Here is an 11,442-nt window from a genome sequence, read left to right as displayed (position 1 = left end):
CCTCAGTTCTCTGCTGTTCACAAAACAAGGCTTCCACCCCATTGGCCTCGATGGCTGCTCAAGCTCCCTCTATTATGTCTACATTCAGCTAGCAGGAAGAAAAAGGGCCATGCACGCACAAAATCTGTCTTCATTGCCATGTCCCAGCCAATAGGTGGGAAGCACACAGAAGGGAAAAATGGATATTGGGGGATAAGTGGTAGATCCTGCCACATGCATATTCCAAAATTCCAAAATATGCCACATGCGTATTTGCTTAGGACTGCAGGTTCAAATAACAACATAGGTACCTCAAGAACTATACTAATGTGTCCCGTTAGACTCTCAACTCTAAAGATTTAGGTTAGATCTTTCAGATTAAATTAAAACATATCTTTATGCAGCATCCACCTTCCTCACCAGAAGAGTATAAGTAAAATGGCAAACCAGTACTTAATAAATTAATGACTTAATAAATTAATGATTCTTAAGAAAGGAAAGGATATTTAGAGACAAATATTCACTCTAAAAACGGTAATACCCCCTGATGGGTCTTCCTCCAATCTGTATTTCCTTGGGCAAGTCACTCAATAACCTGAAGCTTCATTTTGTCATCTGTAAATGGGCATCACACCTAACAGGTTTGTCATGAGGATCAAAAGAGATTACATGTGTCAAAGTGCTTGTAAACAGTAGAGTTTTATACAAATATAGCTATGCACCTCCAAAGCTATCACTCCAATAAAGACATTTATTCCATTAAACAAAACACCTTGTCAAAGTTTTTAACAATGTATAAATACATTCACAAAATAACGTGCTGATTAAAAGACTCCAATAAAGTTTACAGTATACAATAGCTCCCCCTTATCCAAGGTTTCACTTTCCACGGTTTCAGTTACCCCCAGTCAACCGTGGTCCAAAAATAGTAAATGGAAAATTCCAGAAATAAACAATTCACAAGTTTTAAATTGCACACCATTCTGAGTAGCGTAATGAAATCTTGCACCATTCTGCTGCTCCTCATCCGGGACATGAATCATCCCTCCGTCCAATGCATCCGCACTATATATACTATCCACCTGTTAGTCACTTAGTAGCCTCTCGGTTATCAGATCGACTGTCACAGTATCACAGTGTTTGTGTTTGAGTAACTCTTATTTCACTTAATAATGGCCCCAAAGCACAAGAGTAGTGATGCTGGCAATTCGAATATGCCACAGAGAAGTTGTGAAGTGTTTCCTTTAAGTGAAAAGGTAAAAGTTTTCAACTTAAGGAAAGAAAAAAAACTCGTATGCTGAGGTTGCTAAGATCTACGGTAAGAACGAATCTTCTATCCACGAAATTATGAAGAAGGAAAAAGAAATTCATGTTAGTTTCGCTGTCACACCTCGAATATGTATGTATAGGGGAAAAAACATAGTATATACAGGGTTTGGTACTATCTGTGATTTCAGGCATCCACTGGGAGTCTTGGAACATATCCCCCACGGATACGGGGGGACTACCATACCTACAACAGAATTCACAGGTGCCTACACTAGTTTGTAGATTGTTACATATATTGCTTTAAGAAATACCATCAATACAAATACATGATTTACAATATCCCCATTATACCAAGAAAAAATAGATTCATAAAATAAAATGTCTTTTAGGCATTTATTATGCCAAGCATTTAAATGATTATTCTCACTATGACATTATAAGAATAATACTCTTAGTGGTAAAAGATAGATTTCATTAAGCCAAGGACCACTGAAGAGCCTCCGGGAAGTTCCAAAGCAAAATCTGGCTATGTTTTCCAAAAAATAAATAGAACAGCAGCAATCTCTAGGTATCCCTTAAATATAAACTATAAAAATTCCATTTATATTAATTGGGCCTTAAGTACATGATATGTTACAAATAAAAATAAACAAAATCTTAGAAATTAGTTAATGCCACTGGCCCAAATTTGGCTTTTACCTGCCTGTGAACGCCTAGGATAAGAAGTTTCATCATGAAGTAAATATTATGTTGTAAAATTAACAATTATTTCTAACTTACATATAAGCCAAAGTGCTCACTCTTAACATGGAAGCAAAACTTTCTTCGAAAATAATCTACAGAAATCATACGTAAATACATAGAGTTTTGATGTAGACTAAGAACATCCTCCTATGTTCTATGGATCAAAATGCAAAGGTCTCCATTACACATGTACGTGAACACAAACACTTTCATGAATTTGGGATATATGGGTATTACATGACTATGTGCATACACATAAGTATACCATGAACTAAATTCTGACAATATTTCTACAACACCATACTTTCAAGCCCCAAAATGCTAGAATGAAAACAAAAATTTAATACGAAAACTACTTTTCCTTTTTTAAAGTAAATTTGTAAATGGAAAAACAAACCCAACACTCCTCTTTGCAACATGTACTGAGTTCTAAAAGGTTCAGAGTCAAGAATCTCTTCAGTTGTTTCCCAGTGTAACAGAACACACAAGCTTTCTCTAGTCCTCTTCAGGAAGTCTGATCATCTCTGGTGTTCTGCAAAAGAGAAAGAACTCCTTAATATTAAAAGCTACTTTACTTAACAGACTGCAAAGCATGAGGCCTAGGAAAACATTTTCTATTTGCAAGCAGAACCAGCTACTACATTACCTTATGGCCCAATTATGCTAAAAATGATGGACATGCTGGAGAAGTAAATCAATGGATCCACCAAGATGTCCAGCAAGGCAGTCATATTCTAGCAGAGCATCACCAGGTATTATGTAAGTCTACTAACCCTATGCATGTTATGTCAGGCTCCAGGTTCAAATTTACCTGTATTCAATGTCTCTTCTCACTTCAGAAACACTGAAAATGCTAAGGAAAAAACCTATTAAGCACACATTTGACAATTACCATAAGGTGGACCACAGCAAAGGCATACTGGGACCATGTAAAAATTCCTGAAGAGGAGAATGATGTCCCCACAAGAACATTCGTTTTCTCTACTTCTTATCTTTTATACAAGAGAAACTGTATAGTACAATGAAAATAACAATGAATTTCAAGAAAGGAGAGCTGGGTTAAGCCTTAGCTGTATACCACTTACTAGCCGTATATTCTTGAGAAATCACTTAATTCTGCAGGGCTTTAGTTATCTAAACATAATCCTTGGACCAGCAGCATCACCATCTCCTGGGAACTTGTCAGACATGAAAATTATGAGACCCTCCGTCCCAGACCAAGTGAATAAGGAACTCTGGGGGTGGGACCCAGGAACCTGCATTTTAGCCCTCTAGATGATTCCTATGCAGGTTCAAGTTTGAGAACCACCATCCCAAAAAACATTACTTGCCCAACTTACTGCACGAAACAAATGTGAGGTATCACTCATACAAAGACCTACTCAATTTTCCCAAGAGATTTACCCAATACTATTTACCTATGAATACTACTTAACCCACTGAAAACCCTGATTTAAATCTTCATATTGGGGAATTCTAGTAAACCCTGTATGTTCTAACAACAACAAAAAAATGTCATTACCATAAAAAAATCTTTAATGAGACAGTCTTATTATGTTTCTACTTGTTCCTACTGTAAACCCCAAAACCATACAATATACGTTCTTCAAAACTGTTCATTTAGAGCCACCAGAATGAATGGAAAGCAAGTGAACTTAGGGTAATTTTTTTTTTAAATAAGTTACCAGCAATGATAGTGCATCCTGCTGGTTTTAAAATAATTTCAGGACACACATTATTTAGGACATTGGAATATCCTAAAAGCCTTCAAAGAGTAATTAAAATATCTTTATCATCATCATCTCATACTTAAATAAGTGCCTTTAAAAACTTATTTTTTAAAGTATTTCATAAAAATTAAACTCCACAAGAATTAAAAATCATTGCATTAGTCACTGATCACATTAAAATTACCCCCACATCCAGAAAACACTTACTTGTCTTAAAAACTGTTTTCCAAGATAAGATGTAGCAATACTGGTTAAATTCTTTCTGCTGCCCACTTTGCACCTGATGTAGCCGTATAGGTTGGCACCTTGTAGCACCACACCCATGATAACCACTGCCTGGGAAAGGGAAAAATAACCAATGGTTATTGGCCTAAAATTACTTGACCTTTCTTCACACCATAACTGCGACAAGGCAGACTGCCATGGGAAAGAGAAGGAGAAGGAAGCTCTGCGCAGCAGGGGCTGTGCCAATGAGAGTGCTCAACTTGCCAGAACAGACCTATCCGATACATGCTATGCACAAGGCATGACATCACCCACCCAGCAAATATTTATTAAACACATATGCTATATACCAGGCACCACGCCAGCCCCTGGGGATGCAATGTGGGGACCATTCTCTAATATTTTCCAAAGGTCTATGACTCAAGATAGAAAAAAATTAAATGAGACTCAGAAGAGGCTCAAATGTTAACTATTCCTTTAAGAATTACAAAAAAGAATGGTCAAGAGATAAATCAAGTTCAATAAACAGAGCCTGGAGAGATGAATCTCTGCTTTATGCTAACTGGCTTCTGGGAAAGCAAACCAGTGCCTCAAGGCAGCACTCAACAGGTGTTTTCCCTCTGTGATGAGGGGGATGGAGGAGGACGGAGGGAGGGAAAGGAGGGGGCAAGAAGGAGGGTGGAGAGGTGTGGAGAAGGATGGAGGGGGATGGAGAGAGACGGGGCGAGCTGAGGGGGCAAGAAGCGGGGTGGAGAGGGATGGAACACTGGAAGGAAATGCACTTCGGCAGAGTCGTTTCTTCCTGTGGCCACATCAGGGATCCTTTAGGTGACCCTACTAAGATCACTAAGGACTGAGAATAATAAACTCAAGCCTACTTTTTAAATATTATGGAAGAAAAGTTAATTAGGACAACGTGAGGAGATCCCATGGTTAAAATATTCTACAACAGGGGTTAGTAAAGTTTTTCTGTAAAGGGCCAGATAATTAATATTTTAGGCTTTGCAGGCCATTATGGTCTCTGTTGCAAATACTCAATTCTGCCATTCTAGCCCCAAAACAGCCACAAACAATATGCAAACGAACAGGCAAGGCTGTATTCCAATAAAAATTTACAAAAATGGGTGTTGGGCCAGATTTAGCCTGCAGGTCAGTTTGCTAACCCTTGTTTCAGAACAAACAACTCATCAACCCATATGCTATTAAAGGGATTACCTGGGAAATGTTTACATCTGTAAAAAGCTAAACAGAATATCTTTTTCCAATCCAGACTTACTGTCCTTAACCCTTAACAAGATGTACAGCTGACTTTAAGCGAGTAGAGGACTTAAACGTTTAATTAAGGAAAAGGTTCAAATCCCTAGTAAAAGAAGTGGAGTTGTACTTTCTGTTCTAAACTTATGTTTCACAGAAATAAACAGATTAGAATTATATAAGGTTGCTAGTTACCTAAATAAACATAACACTATATTTTTATTTACATAAATCTCCAACTTTCCATGCTGCTCAAATTGGGGCCCTCCTAGTATGTATTCACCAACATGCCAGGGCCACCTGAATTCACAGACTGAGCATGGATCCTGCTGAGGCATGGAGGTTATTCAATGATGACAAATTCTAAAGTGTATTTGTAAGTTAAAACAAGCAGACTTCTGGTTTTAAGATGGTATAGTGAAGCCAGAGATCAAGATCTCCCTCCTCTTAAGATATAAATAGCAAATGGTGGGTTTTTTTTTTTAAGACAAATAAGCTAGGACCAATAAACATAAAAAAGGGCTGTGGTCAGAGAAAGAGCCAGCTTGGCCCCACTCTACACAGCTCCTAACTCTCCAAAGAAGCTCTAAGGGAAATTTCACTAATAGTCACCACCCCCAACAACTTAGAGGCAGCAGGCCAGAGGCGGAGGCTGGCCTCATGGCCAAGTAGTTAAGTTTGCGCACTCGGCTTCAGCAGCCCCAGATTTCGCCAGTTCAGATCCTGGGCACGGACACGACACTGCTCATCAGGCCATTCTGAGGCAGTGTCCCACACAGCACAACCAGAAGGACCTACAACTAGAATATACAACTATGTACTGGGGGGCTTTGGAGAGAAGAAGGAAAAAAAAAGATTGCCAACAGATGTTAGCTCAGAGCCAATCTTTAAAAAAAAGAAAAAATTGCCAGCTGGCAAACATTTAAAAAAAAAAAAGGCAGAGGATATAGACAGCACTAAGAAAAAAATGCAAAAACAGACTTGAGAGCAAAAGTCCCTCCCAACCAAACCAAGAGTGACCCAGCAGAGGCAGGAAAATCCCAGCAGCTTGCCAAGGTGATGCCTCCCTGGTGGGGAGGAGGAGGAGAGGAAGCACAGGACAATCATCAAGCCAATCACCTTAAGAGAAGAGAGGGTGGCAAGATGCTCAAGGAGGGCTCAGGAGATGCCCCCAGCCCACCCTGTGTCTTTTTTTCCAGAAAGATTAGCCCTCAGCTAACATCTGACAATCCTCTTTTTTCTGAGGAAGACAGGCCCTGAGCTAACATCTGTGCCCATCTTCCTCCACTTTATATGTGGGACGCCTACCACAGCATGGCGTGTCACGCGGTGCCATGTCGCACCCGGGATCCGAACTGGCAAACCCCAGGCCGCTGAAGCAGGACATGCACACTTAACCGCTGCACCATCAGGCTGGCGCCACCCTGTGTCTTAACGTAAGAAGAGCCCAAACCACCTTTCACATAACATCCCTGCTCTGTTTTAGAGAAACGGAAACACTGCTAGAGAAAGACTGGGCTGACTCTCCCAGATGGATGGATACAAAGGCTCCAGGGCCTCCTCCTAAAAGCAGGAGGGTAGAATTAGAACAGAGCATACGCCCATCCAGGAAACAGGAACTCCAGGCAAAACCAGGCGCAAGCCAGGTGGCCACCAGCCAAGGTGACCAGAGGCAGGCTGCATTCTCCTCCTCACATCTGCGCCTTCAGGCCACCAAAGACATCATTCAAACTAGCTCACAACAGAGCCTAGATGTCTCAGACAACATGGGAAGGCAGTCCAGGAGAATCCACCCACACTAAACCAGCATAATGAGAAGGCCTGGACAGAGCTACCACCCGAAGCATGAGCAAAATGGAGAGGGAAAGGGTTTAGGAAAGCATCTATGCAAACTATAGTAAAAAACCAAAATAAGGAAAGAACATAATGCAAAAGATAGGTGAAAAATCTATTCTGAAAGAAATAGAGTTCACCAAAATAAAAGCATTCCTGGGAATACTTAACCCTACAGAAGAAGCTAAAGATAAGAACTCAAAGAACATGAAGGTAAGATAAGACAACAGAAGGAGATGAAAATGCAGCGGGCAGAGCTAAGGAAGTACAGAGAGAAGCCCTTGCAGGCCACCCAATCTAAAGTAAGCCACTGCTCTCTCCCTTGCATTCTCCACTCTATTCTCTTGTGTCATTATCTTTCTAACATCCCCTGCTATCTTATTTACTGCCTGTTTACACTCTGCTCCACTGGAATGTGAGCTCTATCAGAGAAGGTATCTTTTTACCTGGCCCCTAACCCTGTCCCCAGTGCCTAGAACAGCTCTGGCATATGGCAGACTCTTAAAAACATTTGCTAAGTGAGTAAGTAGAAAGGAAAAAGACGAGAGTTCAAAGCAATTAAAGGTGGTGGATGAGAAGAGATAAAAATGATCCATCACAGAAATAACTGGTACTTCAGACTTAGAGAAGCCCAAAAATAGAACATAAATCCATTTAAAGATTTAACAGAAGACAATTTTCCTGATTCAAAGCAAAACCTGTGCCTGCATATTAAAGGGACACAAAGTTGCCAGAAAAATCAATATAGAAAGATAAACAAAAAGACATTCTGGTTATGACATTTTAAAACTTCAAGAATAAAAAAAAATTATTTGTCCAGGAAAAAAAAATTATTCGCTCACTTATATACATGGAGATAAGGAGGCCTGGCCTCAGATTTCTCTACATATTCAATATAAGAAAATGACGAAGTAATATCTTCTAAATGCTGAGAGAAAGAAGTTGTGACCCAAAAATGTTAACCTAGCCAAGTCATCATTCAAGAATAATAAAGTCAAGGAGATTGAATCAGTAATCAAAAAACTGCCAACAATGTCCAGAACCAGACAGCTTTCCTGGTGAATTCTACCAAACATTCAAAGAAGATTTAATATCTATCCTTCTCAAACTCTTCCAAAAAACTGAAGAGGGGGGAATGATCTCAAACTCATTTTACGAGACCAGCAATACCCTGATACCAAAACCAGACAAGCAGACCATAAAAAAAAGCTACAAGCCAATATCCCTGGCAACCACAGATGCAAAATTCCTCAACAAAATATTAGCAAACCAAATTCAACAGTACGTTAAAAGGATCACACACAGGCCAGCCCCGTGGCCGCGGGGTTAAGTCCGCACTCCGCTGCGGTGGCCCAGGGTTTTGCCGGTTCGCATCCTGGGCGTGGACAGGGCACCACTCATCAAGCCACGCTGAGGCGGCGTCCCACATGCCACAACTAGAAGGACCCACAACTAAGATATACGACTATGTACCATACAACTATGTATGTATGTTTTGGGGAGAAAAAGGAAAAAAATAAAAAAATTTAAAAATTAAAAAATCTTTAAAAAAAAAGTATCATACACTATGATCCAGTTGGACTTATTCTAGGGAGGCAGGGATGTTTCCACATCCACAAATCCATCCACATTATGCACCATGTAACAAAATGAAGGATAATCAGCATAGGAGCATCTCAACAGACGCAGAGAAAGCACTTGACAAAATTCAACATCCATTTATGATAAAAACTCTCACGAAGTAGGTACAGATGGAATGTACCTCAACATAGCAAAGGCCATATATGACAAGCCCACAGCTAACATCATATTCAATGGCAAAAAGCTAAAAGCTTTTCCTTTAAGATCAGGAACAACACGAGATGCCCACTCTGACCACTTTTATTCAACATAGTACTGGAAGTCCGAGCCAGAGCAACTAGGCAGGAAAAAGAAAGAAAAGGCATCCAAACTGGAAAGGAAGAAGTAAAACAGTCACTATTTGCAGACAACATGATTTTATTTATAGAAAACCCTAAAGATTCCACCAAAAAGCTGTTAGAACTAATAAACGAATTCAGTAAAGTTACAGGGTACAAAATCAATACACAAAAATCTGCTGTGCTTTTTACATACTATGAAAGAATTATCAGAAAGAGAAATTAAGAAAACAATCCCATTTACAATTGCATCAAAAAGAATAAAATACCTAGGAATAAATTTAACCAAGGAGGTGAAAGACCTGTACACTGAAACCTATAAGACAATGATGAAAGAAATTGAAGATGACACAAATAAATGGAAAAATATTCCATGATCATGGACTGGAAGAATATTGTACAAATGTCCCTATTATCCAAAGCAATCTACAAATTCAATCAACCCCTATCAAAATTCCAATGGCATTTTTCACAAAAATAGGACAAGCAATCCTAAAATTAGTATAGAACAAAAGGTCCCTAATAGCCAAAGCAATCTTGAGAAAGAAGAACAAAGCTAGAGGCATCACACTCCCAGATTTCAAACTATATTACAAAGCTTTAGTAATCAAAACATTATAGTACGAGAGGGAAGATCCAAGATGGCGCCGTGAGTAGTCCTCTTTGTCTCTCGCCCTTCGAGTCTACAATTATTTGGACACTTATCGCTTGACAAAGGGTATCCAGACAGCATCTCAGGACGTCTGAGACACCCACGCGACTATACATCGGAAGGCGGATGGACTTTCCTCCGGGAGGATGTGGAAATAGGTGAAAACTCTCCGACCCCGACGGGCAGCCTAGTACCCGCAAGCGGCTTTCTTCCAACGGACGCCCCCAGAGGATCCACACACATCTAGGGCAGAAGCGAGAACACAACAGAGGAGCGACGGTGGAAACAGGTGACCAGAACCCTACCTAAACCCCCCGCAATTACTCCTAAACGCAGAGGGAAACTTTGGAGTTGCACACCTGAGCCCGCGGGGAGAGTCTCTCCCCGCCATTGGCGGGGAGACCCAGCCTGGTGCTCGGGGCGCCCGGAGGGTCCCAGAGAGAGACACGGAGGGCACGGAGGTCTCCCAGCTGCCGTTGCCCGCCCCGTGGGACTAGGGATTGCCGGAGATCTCGGAGAGGACCGGGGCGGGGGGAACTTTCAAAGGCCGATTCTGCGACCCGGAGGGGAAGCGCCGGAGTTCCGCCAGGCAGCAGACAAAACTCTCTGTCTGCCATTAGCAGAGGGGCCACGCCCAGCATTCAGGGCTCCCGGCAGAGGCCCGGAGAGAAGCCCTGAGGGCGGGGCGACCCCCAGCTGCCGTTACCCGCCCCGAGGGTCTAGGGATTGCCGGAGATCTCGGAGAGGACCGGGGCTGGGGGAACTTTCAAAGGCCGGTTCTGCGACCCGGAGGGGAAGCGCCGGAGCTCCGCCCGGGCAGCAGACAAAACTCTCTGTCTGCCGTTAGCAGAGGGGCCACGCTGAGCATTCACGGCTCCGGGAGAGGCCCGGAGAGAATCCCAGAGGGCGGGGCGACCCCCTAGCTGCCGTTGCCTGCCCCGTGAGGCTAGGGATTGCCGGAGATCTCGGAGAGGACTGGGGCTGGAGAGAGTTCCAGAGACCCAGCTTAGTAGCCTAGGGGGAAACCCTACAGGCTCACAGCAGCCTTAGGGAAAGCCTCTGCACAGCACCAGTAGAAGGCACCCAGCGGCCAGCCACAAGGCTGGAAGACCCCAGGGCAAAAGCAGCATAGCTAGGTGTACTAACCACAGACTGTAGAAGATGCCAATAGCTCTCCTGCGACCCATAGAGGACAAGTGAGTTTTGGTGGGTGCCGACAGCAACGGAGCGACAAATATAAGTGATCCCACCCCTGGCCGCTGGAAAAGCCCATAACACCGTTGCAGACCCCAAGGAGAGAGCACATCTAGGTGGGCTGCAACAGTAGGCACCTGCAGCCTGAAGCCCCCCTGTGACGGCCCCCACGGCAGAGGAGGGAATACAAAGGGCCACTGTGGCTACGAAGAGGGGCCCAGGCCCAGTTAGCAACTGCGGACAGGGTTCCTGGTTGGTGAAGTATAAACAGCTGCTCCCCCCACCGCAGCAGCTGAAACAAGTGAAAGGAGCAACTAAACTCTATCTCCATGCGGAGGCACAAATCAACAACATCAAGCAATATGAAAAAATACATTAAATCTCCAGAACAGAAAGAAAGTAACAAATACACAGAAAACAATCCCAAAGAAAATGAGATATATAACCTAAATGATGATGACTTCAAAACAGCCATCATTAAGATTCTCAATGAGTTAAGAGAGAATTCTGACCGACAACTCAACGAGTTCAGGAGCTATGTCACAAAAGAGTTTGAGACGATAAAGAAGAACCAAACAGAAATATTGGAAATGAAGAACACAATAGAGGAGATTAAGAAAAATCTAGATGCTCTGAACAGTAG

The 11,442-nt window shown here is 42.2% G+C and overlaps 2 protein-coding genes across 7 annotated transcripts in view; both read right to left on the bottom strand.

Moving 5' to 3' along the window:
* Positions 1-710: 710 nt before the first annotated feature.
* TVP23C (trans-golgi network vesicle protein 23 homolog C) overlaps positions 711-11,442 on the bottom strand; it is a 32,313-nt gene continuing 21,581 nt past the window's right edge. For 4 of the 5 annotated variants that reach the window (XM_014864198.3, XM_070482309.1, XM_014864196.3 and 1 more), the window contains 2 exons: positions 3,930-4,058; positions 711-2,524 (listed from right to left, as the gene is read on the bottom strand). In XM_014864198.3, coding sequence (XP_014719684.1) covers positions 2,498-2,524; positions 3,930-4,058 — 156 coding nt within the window. In that variant the 3' untranslated portion in view covers positions 711-2,497. The other variant, XM_070482307.1, reaches the window with a different exon arrangement.
* FBXW10B (F-box and WD repeat domain containing 10B) overlaps positions 3,935-11,442 on the bottom strand; it is a 68,018-nt gene continuing 60,510 nt past the window's right edge. For both annotated transcript variants that reach the window (XM_014864200.3, XM_070482306.1), the window contains exon 16: positions 3,935-4,058. The gene's annotated coding sequence lies outside the window, so the exon portion shown is untranslated. The remainder of the gene's footprint in view (positions 4,059-11,442) is intronic.

Source organism: Equus asinus, chromosome 13 (genome assembly GCF_041296235.1).
Source record: "Equus asinus isolate D_3611 breed Donkey chromosome 13, EquAss-T2T_v2, whole genome shotgun sequence".
Lineage (NCBI taxonomy): Eukaryota > Metazoa > Chordata > Mammalia > Perissodactyla > Equidae > Equus > Equus asinus.
The sequence above is the reverse complement of the archived record's forward strand: the minus strand, read 5'-3'. Positions and strand labels throughout refer to the sequence as shown.